The 16,001-nt window shown below is 44.6% G+C and overlaps 1 protein-coding gene across 1 annotated transcript in view; it reads left to right on the top strand.

Annotated features, from left to right (window-relative positions):
• Positions 1-12,979: 12,979 nt before the first annotated feature.
• The window catches only part of LOC311118760 (NLR family CARD domain-containing protein 3-like), a 7,427-nt gene continuing 4,405 nt past the window's right edge, over positions 12,980-16,001 (top strand). The window contains exons 1-3 of the mRNA XM_084193542.1: positions 12,980-13,116; positions 13,282-15,082; positions 15,414-15,474. Coding sequence (XP_084049668.1) covers position 13,116; positions 13,282-15,082; positions 15,414-15,474 — 1,863 coding nt within the window. The 5' untranslated portion in view covers positions 12,980-13,115. The remainder of the gene's footprint in view (positions 13,117-13,281; positions 15,083-15,413; positions 15,475-16,001) is intronic.

Below are 16,001 nucleotides of genomic sequence, written 5' to 3'. Positions count from 1 at the left end.
AACGTGGTACCTTCAGGCGTTTGGAAATTGCTCAAGATTGTGCAAAGCTGTCATCAAGGCAAAGGGTGGCTACTTTGAAGAATCTCAAATATAAAATATTTTTTGATTTGTTTAATACTTTTTTGGTTACTACATGATTCCATGTGTGTTATTTCATAGTTTTGATGTCATCACTATTATTCTACAATGTAGAAAATAGTAAAAATTAAGAAAAACCCTTAAATGAGTAGCTGTGTCCAAACCTTTGACTGGTACTGTATATATGTATTTATTTTTACACATACACTATATATACAAAAGTATGTGGACACCCCATCAAATTAGTGGATTCGGCTATTTCAGTCGCACCCGTTGCTGACAGGTGTATAAAATCGAGCACACAGCCATGCAATCTCCATAGACAAACATTAGTAGTAGAATGGCTTTACTGAAGAGCTCAGTGACTTTCAACGTGGCACGGTCATAGGATGCAACATTTCCAACAAGCTCGCCGCCATTGCACTCTGGAGCAGTGGAAACACGATCTCTGGAGTGATCAATCACGCTTCACCATCTGGCAGTCCGACGGACAAATCTGGGTTTGGCGGATGCCAGGATAACGCTACCTGCCCTAATGCATAGTGCCAACTGTAAAGTTTGGTGGAGGAGAAATAATGGTCTGGGGCTGTTTTTCGTGGTTCGGGCTAGGCCCCTTAGTTCCAGTGAAGGGAAATCTTAACGCTACCGCATACAATGACATTCTAGACGATTCTGTGCACAAAGCAAGGTCCATACAGAAATGGTTTGAACTGGAAGAACTGGACTGGCCTGCACAGAGCCCTGACCTCAACCCCATCGAACACCTTTGGAATGCCTACAGCGAGCCAGGCCTAATCGCCCAACATCAGTGCCCGACCTCACTAATTATCTTATAATAATAATAATAATAATATGCCATTTAGCAGACGCTTTTATCCAAAGCGACTTACAGTCATGCGTGCATAAATTTTTGTGTATGGGTGGTCCCGGGGATCGAATCCACTACCTTGGCGTTACAAGCGCCGTGCTCTACCAGTTGAGCTACAGAGGACCACGGAATGGAAGCAAGTCCCCGCACAATGTTCCAACATCTAGTGGAAATCCTTCCCAGAAGAGTGGAGGCTGGTATAGCAGCAAAGGGGGAACCAACTCCATATTAATGGCCATGATTTTGGAATGAGATGTTGGACCAGGAGGTGTAATGAGATGTTGGACCAGCAGGTGTAATGAGATGTTGGACCAGCAGGTGTAATGAGATGTTGGACCAGCAGGTGTAATGAGATGTTGGACCAGCAGGTGTAATGAGATGTTGGACCAGCAGGTGTAATGAGATGTTGGACCAGCAGGTGTAATGAGATGTTGGACCAGCAGGTGTAATGAGATGTTGGACCAGCAGGTGTAATGAGATGTTGGACCAGCAGGTGTAATGAGATGTTGGACCAGCAGGTGTAATGAGATGTTTGCCAGCAGGTGTAATGAGATGTTGGACCAGCAGGTGTAATGAGATGTTGGACCAGCAGGTGTAATGACATGTTGGACCAGTAGGTGTAATGAGATGTTGGACCAGCAGGTGTAATGAGATGTTAGACCAGCAGGTGTAATGAGATGTTGGACCAGCAGGTGTAATGAGATGTTGGACCAGCAGGTGTAATGAGATGTTAGACCAGCAGGTGTCCACATACTTTTGATCATGTAGTGTATGTTTGGTGAAGTAATAAAGAAGGTGTAATATTTTGGGTAGATGTTCCTAGACCAGATTATAACTATATATGGACATATTATAAAGTATGTGCATGAATAGACTCTTAAGGATTAAAGTGGAACTGAGATGAGGAAGTGGATCAGGAGGCTCAATATTAGGAGGGTGTTCTTAATGTTTTTTACACTGTTTGTGTGTTGCTTTATGTAATGGCAGATATTTAAATGCTTTGTGTAATGTCACATAATTTAATGCTTTATGCAATGGCATATATTTTAATGTTTTATGTAATGTATTTTATCTATTGAAATATAATTTGGATATATTTTAAAATGTAATTTCATGGTGATTTATTATGTTTTTCAGAATCTCCAACCAAACTCTGAGATCAGTCTCTCCAGTACCCAGTCATCTGTCCATTAAAAGTGACATCTCTATGCATTATCCTATACATTTTAGTGATGGATCAGTGACCTTTGACCCTAGGTAAGTTACTGGTCAGAATTGATGATATTACTATTGAAGAGTAGAATCAATGATGCAATGATCCGTTTATTTGTATTCTGGGGTAACATACTATATTGTTAAAATTCCATAGGTGTTATATTTAACAGCTCAGTCTTTTAACATACGCTTTTATCCAGAGCAACATAGAAGCACAAGTAGGGTTAAGTGCCTTGCTCAAGGGCACATTGGCAGATTTTTCCCCTAGTCGGCTCAGGGATTTGAATCAGCGACCTTTCAGTTACTGGCCCAATGCTCTTAATGCTAGGCTACCTGCCTTTCAGTTACTGGCCCAATGCTCTTAACGCTAGGCTACCTGCCTTTCAGTTACTGGCCCAATGCTCTTAACGCTAGGCTACCTGCCTTTCAGTTACTGGCCCAATGCTCTTAACGCTAGGCTACCTGCCTTTCAGTTACTGGCCCAATGCTCTTAACGCTAGGCTACCTGCCTTTCAGTTACTGGCTCTTAATGCTAGGCTACCTGCCTTTCAGTTACTGGCCCAATGCTCTTAACGCTAGGCTACCTGCCTTTCAGTTACTGGCCCAATGCTCTTAACGCTAGGCTACCTGCCTTTCAGTTACTGGCCCAATGCTCTTAACGCTAGGCTACCTGCCTTTCAGTTACTGGCTCTTAATGCTAGGCTACCTGCCTTTCAGTTACTGGCTCTTAACGCTAGGCTACCTGCCTTTCAGTTACTGGCTCTTAACGCTAGGCTACCTGCCTTTCAGTTACTGGCCCAATGCTCTTAATGCTAAGCTACCTGCCGTGACCAGTTGAATCAGATGTGCTAGCTCTCAAACTGCTGCGGGTCACTGTAGTGACGGGGAAACAAAGCTTCCTGATGCAATGAGGCTTTCCAGCCAATTGTGTCAATTAGGTTAATTGCTCTGAGCTTCTTTATTCATTCACAATGCACATTAGTGATATCTGCTGGTCAGAAATAAATAACAATGTGTGATTATCAGATAGAGGTCTTTTTTTCTCCACTGATTTGATCAAAACTCTGGTGGTAAGTCGTTGGCTTTAATAGCCTCCAGTCAGATCACATCTTTACATCATGCTGCTTTTTCTGCCTTCAAGTGGACTATTTTTCAAAAATGGAATCTATGGTATTATTGAGGATGCTTAAGAGAGAAGATTATACTATACTAAATAAAACAAATTATTTGAACAACAGTGCAGAAAGTGTGGTTTCACAAAACTATTTTCAAAATAGTGTCTCTACAACGGGATTCGAACTCATACTCCCACGTCCCGGAATGTTCCATAGTTCCCTACTCTACCAGCTAAGACACCAGTCAGGTGAAATTATTTGTACAAAATCCTAACTAAATGTATAAGTATGGTATCCAGTAGCGGTCGGTGTATGAAAGCAGCTTAATCGAAGAAAGCACCAGAACCACGGTGAAATCAGTGGGATCTCGCATTTTGCAACACATGGTTTGAAAAAGCATGTGATCAAACGAAGCTTCGGACATCATTGATGACGTACTTCTGATAAAGTGATACACGCATCGGCACACTGATTCGAAGTTAGCTGCTTAGCGATTTCAACGCATGCCTTGGAGCTTCAGTATGAAACGTAACATCACTAGATCACTGAGGAGAGAATTGAGAACCACTGACTTAGTCAACCGTTCTTAATTGACACAAGGCCATACGTGAGTCGTTCACAAGACACCGTCAATGGCCATAGTCCCACATAACTGTGTGTATTAACAGTCATTGCATAACACAACACGTTAGATAAACGTCAATGGCACTCACTCACTGTTACACAAAAAGAGCTTTGAACAAACCACTCCGCAAAATATTCTAATGAGCCACCGCCCCTACATTTGAATTATCACTTAAACACAAATAACCCTTTTTGTGAACTGCAAAGAACCATTGAATGGCATGAAGGGTTCTTTGAGTCATTATGGTTCCACATAGAACCATCACCCTTCCCAAAGAACCCTTGCGGAACCCTCTTTTCTTAGTGTGTACTTTCTATACTTTTGAAGATTTCTACAACCTTCAGAGTTCATGTTGTTTAGTAATTCAAATCAAATCAAATTTTATTGGCCACATGCGCCGAATACAACAGGTGCAGACATTAGAGTGAAATGCTTACTTACAAGCCCTTAACCAACAGTGCATTCATTTTTTTATAAAAAAGTACAATAAAACAACAACAAAAAAGTGTTGAGAAAAAAAGAGCAGAAGTAAAATAAAATAACAGTAAAAATAATAATATGCCATTTAGCAGACGCTTTTATCCAAAGCGACTTACAGTCATGCGTGCATACATTTTTGTGTATGGGTGGTCCCGGGGATCGAACCCACTACCTTGGCGTTACAAGCGCCGTGCTCTACCAGCTGAGCTACGGAGGACCACAGTAGGGAGGCTATATATACAGGGGGGTACCGGTGCAGAGTCAATGTGCGGGGGCACCGGCTAGTTGAGGTAGTTGAAGTAATATGTACATGTGGGTAGAGTTAAAGTGACTATGCATAAATAATTAACAGAGTAGCAGCAGCGTAAAAAGATGGGGTGGGGGTGGGGGGGCAGTGCAAATAGTCCGGGTAGCCATGATTAGCTGTTCAGGCGTCTTATGGCTTGGGGGTAGAAGCTGTTGAGAAGTCTTTTGGACCTAGACTTGGCACTCCGGTACCGCTTGCCGTGCGGTAGCAGAGAGAACAGTCTATGAATAGGGTGGCTGGAGTCTTTGACAATTTTGAGGGCCTTCCTCTGACACCGCCTGGTATAGAGGTCCTGGATGGCAGGAAGCTTGGCCCCAGTGATGTACTGGGCCGTACGCACTACCCTCTGTAGTGCCTTGCGGTTGGAGGCAGAGCAGTTGCCATACCAGGCGGTGATGCAACCAGTCAGGATGCTCTCGATGGTGCAGCTGTAGAATTTTTTGAGGATCTAAGGACCCATGCCAAATCTTTTCAGTCTCCTGAGGGGGAATAGGCTTTGTCGTGCCCTCTTCACGACTGTCTTGGTGTATTTCAACCATGATAGTTTGTTGGTGATGTGGACACCAAGGAACTTGAAGCTCTCAATCTGTTCCACTACAGCCCGTCGATGAGAATGGTGGCGTGCTCAGTCCTCTTTTTTTTCCTGTAGTCCACAATCATCTCCTTTGTCTTGGTCACGTTGAGGGAGAGGTTGTTATCCTGGCACCACATGGCCAGGTCTCTAACCTCCTCCCTATAGGCTGTCTCATCGTTGTTGGTGATCAGGCCTACCACTGTTGTGTCGTCGGCAAACTTAATGATGGTGTTGGAGTCGTGCCTGGCCATGCAGTCATGGGTGAACAGGGAGTACAGGAGGGGACTGAGCACGCACCCCTGAGTGGCCCCTGTTTTCAGGATCAGCGTGGCAGATGTGTTGTTACCTACCCTTACCACCTGGGGGCGGCCCGTCAGGAAGTCCAGGATCCAGTTGCAGAGGGAGGTGTTTAGTCCCAGGATCCTTAGCTTAGTGATGAGCTTTGAGGGCACTATGGTGTTGAATGCTGAGCTGTAGTTTTTATTTTTTATTTTTTTATTTCACCTTTATTTAACCAGGTAAGCCAGTTGAGAACAGGTTCTCATTTACAACTGCGACCTGGCCAAGATAAAGCAAAGTAGTGCAATAAAAACAACACAGAGTTACATATGGGGTAAAAAAACATAAAGTCAGAAATACAACAGAAAATATATATACAGTGTGTGCAAATGTAGCAAGTTATGGAGGTAAGGCAATAAATAGGCTATAGTGCAGAATAATTACAATAGTATTAACACTGGAATGCTAGATGTGCAAGAGATTATGTTCAAATAGAGATACTGGGGTGCAAAAGAGCAAAATAAATAACAATATAGGGATGAGGTAGTTGGGTGGGCTAATTTCAGATGGGCTGTGTACAGGTGCAGTGATCGGTAAGGTGCTCTGACAACTGATGCTTAAAGTTATTGAGGGAGATAAGAGTCTCCAGCTTCAGAGATTTTTGCAATTCGTTCCAGTCATTGGCAGCAGAGAACTGGAAGGAATGGCGGCCAAAGGAGGTGTTGGCTTTGGGAATGACCAGTGAGATATACCTGCTGGAGCGTAGACTACGGGTGGGTGCTGCTATGGTGACCAATGAGCTAAGATAAGGCGGGGATTTGCCTAGCAGTGATTTATAGATGGCCTGGAGCCAGTGGGTTTGACGACGAACATGTAGTGAGGACCAGCCAACAAGAGCGTACAGGTCACAGTGGTGGGTAGTGTATGGGGCTTTGGAGACAAAACAGATGGCACTGTGATAGACTACATCCAATTTGCTGAGTAGAGTGTTGGAGGCTATTTTGTAAATGACATCGCCGAAGTCAAGGATCGGTAGGATAGTCAGTTTTACGAGGGCATGTTTGGCAGCATGAGTGAAGGAGGCTTTGTTGCGAAATAGGAAGCCGATTCTAGATTTAACTTTGGATTGGAGATTCTTTATGTGAGTCTGGAAGTTGAGTTTACAGTCTAACCAGACACCTAGATATTTGTAGTTGTCCACATACTCTAGGTCAGACCCGTCGAGAGTGGTGATTCTAGTCGGGTGGGCGGGTGCCAGCAGCGTTCGATTGAAAAGCATGCATTTAGTTTTACTAGTGTTTAAGAGCAGTTGAAGGCTACTGAAGGATTGTTGTATGGCATTGAAGCTCGTTTGGATGTTTGTTAACACAGTGTCCAATGAAGGGCCAGATGTATACAAAATGGTGTCGTCTGCGTAGAGGTGGATCTGAGAGTCACCAGCAGCAAGAGCGACATCATTGATATACACGGAGAAAAGTGTCGGCCCAAGAATTGAACCCTGTGGCACCCCCATAGAGACTGCCATAGGTCCAGACAACAGGCCCTCCGATTTGACACACTGAACTCTATCTGAGAAGTAGTTGGTGAACCAGGCGAGGCAGTCATTTGAGAAACCAAGGCTATTTAGTCTGCCAATAAGAATGCGGTGGTTGACAGAGTCGAAAGCCTTGGCCAGGTCGATGAAGATGGCTGCACAGTACTGTCTATTATCAATCGCGGTTATAATATCGTTTAGGACCTTGAGCGTGGCTAAAGTGCACCCGTGACCAGCTCGGAAACCGGATTGCATAGCGGAGAAGGTACGGTGGTATTCGAAATGGTCGATGATCTGTTTGTTAACTTGGCTTTCGAATACTTTCGAAAGGCAGGGCAGGATGGATATAGGTCTGTAGCAGTTTGGATCTAGAGTGTCACCCCCTTTGAAGAGGGGGATGACCGCGGCAGCTTTCCAATCTCTGGGGATCTCAGACGTTATGAAAGAGAGGTTGAACAGACTAGTAATAGGGGTTGCGACAATTTCGGCGGCTAGTTTTAGAAATAAAGGGTCCAGATTGTCTAGCCCAGCTGATTTGTAGGGGTCCAGATTTTGCAGCGCTTTCAAAACATCAGCTGTCTGAATTTGTGTGAAGGAGAAGCGGGGGGGGCATGGGCAAGTTGCAGCAGAGGGTGCAGAGTTGGTGGCCGGGTTAGTGGTAGCCAGATGGAAAGCATGGCCAGCTGTAGCAAAATGCTTGTTGAAATTCTCGATTATTGTAGATTTATCGGTGGTGATAGTGTTTCCTAGCCTCAGTGCAGTGGGCAGCTGGGAGGAAGTGCTCTTATTCTCCATGGACTTTACAGTGTCCCAAAACTTTTTGGAGTTAGTGCTACAGGATGCAAATTTCTGTTTGAAAAAGTTAGCCTTTGCTTTCCTGACTGCTTGTGTATATTGGTTCCTAACTTCCCTGAAAAGTTGCATATCGCGGGGGCTATTTGATGCTAATGCTGTACGCCACAGGATGTTTTTGTGCTGGTCAAGGGCAGTCAAGTCTGAGGAGAACCAGGGGCTATATATCGGTTCTTAGTTCTGTATTTTTTGAATGGGGCATGTTTATTTAAGATTGAGAGGAAATTACTTTTAAGGAACAACCAGGCATCCTCTACTGACGGAATGAGATCTATATCCATCCAGGATACCTGGGCCAGGTCAATTAGGAAGGCCTCCTCGCTAAAGTGTTTTAGGGAGCGTTTGACAGTGATGAGGGGTGGTCGTTTGACCGCGGACCCGTTACGGACGCAGGCAATAAGGCAGTGATCGCTGAGATCCTGGTTGAAGACAGCTGAGGTGTATTTAGAGGGTATGTTAGTCAGGATGATATCTATGAGGGTACCCATGTTTACGGATTTAGGGTTGTACCTGGTAGGTTCGTTGATAATTTGCGTGAGGTTGAGGGCATCTAGCTTGGATTGTAGGATGGCTGGGGTATTAAGCATATCCCAATTTAGGTCACCAAGCAGTACAAACTCTGAGGATAAATGGGGGGCAATCAATTCACATATGGTGTCCAGGGAACAGCTGGGGGCTGAGGGGGGTCTGTAGAAAGCGGCAACAGTGAGAGACTTATTTCTGGAAAGGTGGATTTTTAGAAGTAGAAGCTCAAACTGTTTGGGCACAGACCTGGATAGTATGATAGAGCTCTGCAGGCTATCTCTACAGTAGATTGCAACTCCACCCCCTTTGGCAGTTCTATCTAGACGGAAAATGTTATAGTTGGGGATGGAAATTTCAGAATTTTTGGTGGCCTTCCTGAGCCAGGATTCAGACACTGCTAGAACATCAGGGTTGGCAGAGTGTGCTAATGCAGTGAATAACTCAAACTTAGGAAGTAGACTTCTGATATTTATGTGCAAGAAACCAAGACTTTTGCGATTACAGAAGTCATCAAATGATAGCGCCTGGGGAGTAGGAGTGATACTGAGGGCTGCAGGGCCTGGGTTAGCCTCTACATCACCAGAGGAACAGAGGAGGACTAGAATAAGGATACGGCTAAAGGCTTTAAGAACTGGTCTTCTAGTGCGTTGGGTACATAGAATAAAGGGGGCAGATTTCCGGGTGTTATAGAAAAGATTCAGGTCATTATGTACAGACAAGGATATGGAAGGATATGAGTAAAGTGGAGGTAAACCTAAGCGTTGGGTAACAATGAAAGAGATAGCATCGCTGGAGGCATCAATTGAGTCGGTCTCCGCGTGTATAGGGGGAGGGGCAAAGGAGCTATCTAAGGCAGGTTTAGCTAGGCTGGGGGGTCTACAGTGATATAGTACAATTAGAAATAACCGAAACAACAATAAACTAACCATGTTTGGGCTGAGGCTAAACATAAATAGGATGTAGTACCGTAAAAAGGAACAGTCCAGCAGATATCAGCTGTATAGCTGAGTTATCATAAGGTCCGGTGGTGAAGCACTAGTGAGTAAGAGGCCACGGCTAGCGTGTGCTAGCGGGCCAGGGCTAGCAGATGGATGGAATCTTCGTGGTTAACGTCGTAACCACATCAGACGATTTCGTCGGCAGACCAGTCGTGTAGGATCAGCGGGGCTCCGTGTCAACACTAGGTGGTCCCGTCCGGTTGACAGAGAGGTAGATAGCCGGGAGATGGGCCTAGCTCAGGATGATTAGCCAGACCACAGCGTCCGTTTTGTTGTAGCTAACTGGTAGCGATGAATCCGGAGTTAAAGGTCCAGTGATTCAGTGATTCCGGCGGAAAAACTGATATGTTCTGGGTCGATAACGCGCTGTGCAGACTGGCCGAATATCCGGTGATCAATGTCCAGTGATTAAAATTAATCCCGCGGAAAAAAATCCAATGTTCTGGGTGAAACACCGCTAGCTGTGGCTAATAGCAAGTAGCTAGTTCAGTAGCTAGTTCAGTTTAGTGAGTAAGAGGCCACGGATAGCGTGTGCTAGCGGGCCAGGGCTAGCAGATGGATGGAATCTTCGTGGTTAACGTCGTAACCACATCAGACGATTTCGTCGGCAGACCAGTCGTGTAGGATCGGCGGGGCTCCGTGTCAACACTAGGTGGTCCCGTCCGGTTGACAGAGAGGTAGATAGCCGGGAGATGGGCCTAGCTCAGGATGATTAGTCAGACCACAGCGTCCGTTTTGTTGTAGCCAGCTGGTAGCGATGAATCCGGAGTTAAAGGTCCAGTGATTCAGTGATTCCGGCGGAAAAACTGATATGTTCTGGGTCGATAACGTGCTGTTCAGACTGGCCGAATATCCAGTGATCAATGTCCAGTGATTAAAATTAATCCCGCGGAAAAAATCCAATGTTCTGGGTGAAACACCGCTAGCTGTGGCTAATAGCTAGTTTCAACTGGAGATTCTAGATAAAGGTAAGTCAATAATAGAATCCGTTCCACATTGAGTGAGGCGGGTTGCAGGAAAGTATATTTTGTAGAAGGATGAAAAGTCTGATAGGGAAATATGTACGAAAAATACAAAAAACAGGGTATTTACAGGCTATTTACAGACACACGACAGAAACAGGACTGCACTACTTCGCCATCTTGGAACGGAATGGTAGTCAATTAATAGCATTCTCACGTAGGTGTTCCTCTTGTCCAGGTGTGGAGTGCAATAGAGATTGCATCATCTGTGGATCTGTTGGAGCGGTATGCACATTGGAGTGGGTCTAGGGTTTCTGGGATAATGGTGTTTATGTGAGCCATGACCAGCCTTTAAAATCACTTCATGGCTACAGACGTCGGTGCTACAGGTCGGTAGTCATTTAGGCAGGTTATCTTAGTGTCCTTGGGCAAGGGGACTATGGTGGTCTGCTTGAAACATGTTGGTATTACAGACTCAGTAAGGGACATGTTGAAAATGTCAATGAAGACACTTGCCAGTTGGTCAGCACATGCTCGGAGTACACGTCCTGGTAATCTGTCTGGCCCTGTGGCCTTGTGAATGTTGACCTGCTTAAAAGTCTTACTCACATCGGCTACGGAGAGCGTGATCACATAGTCATCCGGAACAGCTGGTGCTCTCATGCATGCTTCAGTGTTGCTTGCCTCGAAGCGAGCATAGAAGTGGTTTAGCTCGTCTGGAAGTCTTGTGTCACTGGGCAGCTCGCGGCTGTGCTTCCCTTTGTAGTCTGTAATAGTTTTCAAGCCCTGCCACATCAGAGCCGGTCAGAGCCGGTGTAGTACGATTCAATCTTAGTCCTGTATTGAATCTTTGTCTGTTTGATGGTTCGTCGGAGGGCATAGCGGATGGTTCGTCGGAGCCCTTTAGCTCTACCCTTTATCCATGGCTTCTGGTTGGGGTATGTACGTACGGTCACTGTGGGGACAACTTCATCGATGCACTTATTGATGAAGCCAGTGACTGATGTGGTGTACTCCTCAATGCTATCTGAAGAATCCCGGAACATGTTCCAGTCTGTGCTAGCAAAACAGTCCTGTAGCTTAGCATCTGCGTTATCTGACCACTTCTTTATTGACCGAGTCACTGGTGCTTCCTGCTTTAGTTTTTGCTTATAAGCAGGAATCAGGAGGATAAAGTTATGGTCAGATTTGCCAAATGGAGGGCGAGGGAGGTCTTTGTATGCGTCTCTGTGTGTGGAGTAAAGGTGGTCTAGAGTATTTTTTCCTCTGGTTGCACATTTAACATGCTGGTAGAAATTAGGTAGAACGGATTTAAGTTTCCCTGCATTAAAGTCCCCGGCCACTAGGAGCGCTGCCTCTGGATGAGTGTTTTCCTGTTCACTTATGGCCTTATACAGCTCATTCAGTGCAATCTTAATGCCAGCATTGGTTTGTGGTGGTAAATAGACAGCTATGAAAAATATAGATGAAAACTCTCTTGGTAAATAGTGTGGTCTACAGCTTATCATAAGATACTCTACCTCAGGCGAGCAAAACCTCGAGACTTCCTTAGTATTTGATTTTGTTCACCAGCTGTTGTCTACAAATATACACAGACCGCCACCCCTTGTCTTACCGGAGTCAGCCGTTCTATCCTGCCGATGTAGCGTTTAGCCCGCTAGCTGTATGTTGTCCATGTCGTCGTTCAGCCACGACTCGTTGAAACATAAGATATTACAGTTTTTAATGTCCCGTTGGTAGGATAACCGTAATCTTAGGTCATCCAATTTGTTCTCTAATGATTGAAGATTGGCTAATAGGATTGATGGCAGAGGCAGTTTACTCGCTCGCCGTCTGATCCTTACAAGGCACCCCGACCTACGTCCACGATATCTCCGTCTCTTCCTCATGCGAATGACGGGGATTTGGGACTTGTCGGGTGTCTGTAGGATATTTTAGTAATACCACTGTGGACATGTTTCTACTACCTGAGTTCATATAGTTTAGTAATACCACTGTGGACATGTTTCTACTACCTGAGTTCATATAGTTTAGTAATACCACTGTGGACATGTTTCTACAACCTTCTGAGTTCATATAGTTTAGTAATACCACTGTGGACATGTTTCTACAACCTTCTGAGTTCATATAGTTTAGTAATACCACTGTGGACATGTTTCTACAACCTTATGAGTTCATATAGTTTAGTAATACCACTGTGGACATGTTTCTACTACCTGAGTTCATATAGTTTAATAATACCACTGTGGACATGTTTCTACACCCTTCTGAGTTCATATAGTTTAGTAATACCACTGTGGACATGTTTCTACAACCTTCTGAGTTCATATAGTTTAGTAATACCACTGTGGACATGTTATCTATTCCAGAGGCTACTACCACACTCAGAGAGCAGAGTATACTGTTCCCAGCTGTCTGTCTATGAACAGTATTAACATCTACAATCTCTCTCTCCTTTATCTCTGTAGTGGATGGTCTACTCTGTTAGGGGATCAGTCCAGGCGTGCAGTGTGTCAGCAGGTGCTGAGGGATCCAGTCTCTATCACCCGTGGACACAGTTTCTGCAGACAGTGCATCACCAGATACTGGGAGAAACCTGCTCCTTCAGGAGACTATGACTGTCCTCAGTGTAGAAAGAGATCCAGAACACGTCCTGTACTACAGCACCTGAGTCAACCCAATGAAACACGAGGCTCTGAAAACAGTAAGACCACTTGCACACGTGGGCCAAGTCAATACCTTAATATGATTTACAGTAGGTAACTACAATATTATGAGATAATAGAAGTTACTGTAGTTGTGGAAGGCCCACTTTACATCCTGTCAATGAATGTTTCTGATACACATGATTTTTCCTCTTCCCTTGTAGTGGATGACAGCCTGCAGAGAGCTATAGTAAACCATAAAGACAGTCTGAAAAGGAGGTATGCATGTGTGATAGAAGGCATGGAAAAAGCAGGGAACCAAACTCCCCTCAACAGGATTTACACAGAGCTCTACATCACAGAGGGAGAGAGTGAAGGGGTTAACAATGAACATGAGGTGTGGCAGCTAGAGACAGCATCCAGGACGCCAACCTCACATGACACAGCAATCCACTGCAATGACATATTTAAACCCTTACCAGGCCAAGAGAGAAGCATCAGAACTGTGCTGACGAAGGGCATCGCTGGCATCGGAAAAACAGTCTCTGTGCAGAAGTTCATCCTAGACTGGGCTGAAGAGAAGGCGAACCAAGATGTGGATATCATATTTGTGCTTCCTTTCCGGGAGCTGAACTTGATTAAAGATCTCCAGTACAGTCTTCTCAGACTTTTAAATGGCTTCCACCCAGAACTAGACATAGGCAATGCAAAGAAACTCACTGCCTGTAAAGCTATGTTCATCTTTGATGGTTTGGATGAAAGCAGACTTCCATTGGATTTCCAGCACAATGAAAAGGTGTCTGATGTCTCCCAGACATCGTCTGTCGATGTTCTGCTGACAAACCTCATCAAGGGGAATCTGCTTCCCTCTGCTCTCCTATGGATAACCTCCCGACCAGCAGCAAGCAATCATATCCCCCCTAAGTGTGTTGACCAGGTGACAGAGGTACGAGGGTTCAATGACCCACAGAAGGAGGAGTTCTTCAGGAAGAGATTCAGTGATGAGGACCTGGCCAGCAGAATCATCTCACACATAAAGACATCAAGGAGCCTCCACATCATGTGCCACATGCCAGTGTTCTGTTGGATTTCTGCAATAGTCCTTGAGCACATGTTGAGTACAGACAAGAGGAGAGAGATGCCCACGACTCTGACTGAGATGTCCATACACTTCCTGCTCATTCAGACCAGCCTGAAGAACCAGAAATATCATGGAAGAGATGAGATGGATCAAGAGGAGCTCATGGAGTCAGATAAGGAAGTTCTTCTGAAGCTGGGGAAGCTGGCACTTGAAAATCTGGAGAAGGGTAATCTCCTGTTCTATGAAGAAGACCTGAAAGAGTGTGGCATTGATGTCAAAGAAGCCTCAGTTTACTCAGGAGTGTGCACACAAATCTTTAAAGAAGAGTCTGTGTTATTTCAGAGAGTGGTGTACTGCTTTGTTCATCTGAGCATTCAGGAGTTTCTCTCAGCTGTCTACATGTACCATTGTTACACAACCAAGAACATGGATGCACTGAAGCCCTTCCTCAAGAGAAAGTCTAGAGCTGCATCTGAAGAGCTAACCTTGCATGAGCTGCTGAAGAGTACCGTGGATAAAGCCTTGGAGAGCAAGAACGGACACCTGGACCTCTTTGTCCGCTTCCTTCATGGCATGTCACTGGAGTCCAATCAGAAACTCCTACGAGGTCTGGTGACACAGACAGAAAGCAGTCCAGACAGCGTCCAGAAAACAATCCGATCCCTTAAGGTGATGCAGAGGAAGAACATCTCCCCTGAGAGGTGCATCAATCTCTTCCACTGTCTGATAGAGATGAAAGACCATTCAGTACAAGAGGAAATCCAAGCGTACTTGAGGTCAGAGAAGAGAACCAAAAACCTCACACTTTCTCAGTGTTCAGCACTGGCCTACATGCTACAGATATCAGAGGAGGTTCTGGATGTGTTTGACCCGAAGGTATACAAGACATCAGAGGAGGGTCGTAGGAGACTGCTCCCAGCTGTGAGAGGCTGCAGGAAAGCTCTGTAAGTATTCATGGAAGTATCCCACACCAAAATACATTGTAGTTACAGCAGCATTTTTATTGGCTGACTGGCTCTGTAAGTACTCATGTGACTATCCCTCAGACCAAACTTTACTGTAGGTAAGAACAACAATATTTTCATTGGCTGACTAAACTTTCTATCAGCTGAAAAGTCTTAAACAAACTGTAATACAAACGGATCAGAAAAGTTGAAGCATTGAGACATCTATACACAGTGTTCACATTATTAGTGCAGGGGTAACTGTAAGCAGGGAAGCTAAATGTAACATTTTAATACAACCTGTCCCTCATGGTATTTAATCTGTTGACAGACTCACTGGCTGTAAACTCACAGACACATACTGTGAACTGTTGGCCTCAGTTCTCAGTTCAAATCCCTCACACCTGAGAGAGCTGGATCTGAGTAACAATGACCTGAAGGATTCAGGAGTGAAGCTGCTCTCTGCTGGACTGGGGAATCCCCACTGTAAACTGGAGACTCTGAGGTCAGTATTCCTGTAGTTGGTCAACAAGTGATAACTGTTCACCAGATCCACATGTGTTTACCAGGCACACATAGTCCACACCATATGTGTTTGGACAGTGAAGCTTACAGTTTTAAATTTGGCGATATGCTCCAGCATTTTGGATTTGAGATAAAACGTTTCATATTAGGTGACATTACAGAATGTCACCTTTTATTTGAGGGTATTTTCATACATATCTGTGTTACTGTTTAGAAATGAAAGCACTTTATGTGTCTAGTTCTCCCATTTGAAAAAGTCGTAATAATTTGGACATATTCACTTATATTGTATTAAAGTAGTCATAAGTTTAGTATTTGGTCCCATATTCCTTACCTGCAGTGATTACATCAAGCTTGTGATTCTACAAACTTGTTGAATACATTTGCAGTTTGT

This window comes from Coregonus lavaretus (assembly GCF_964263955.1).
Source record: "Coregonus lavaretus genome assembly, contig: HAP1_SCAFFOLD_725, whole genome shotgun sequence".
In the NCBI taxonomy this organism is placed as follows: Eukaryota; Metazoa; Chordata; class Actinopteri; order Salmoniformes; family Salmonidae; genus Coregonus; species Coregonus lavaretus.
The sequence above is the reverse complement of the archived record's forward strand: the minus strand, read 5'-3'. Positions and strand labels throughout refer to the sequence as shown.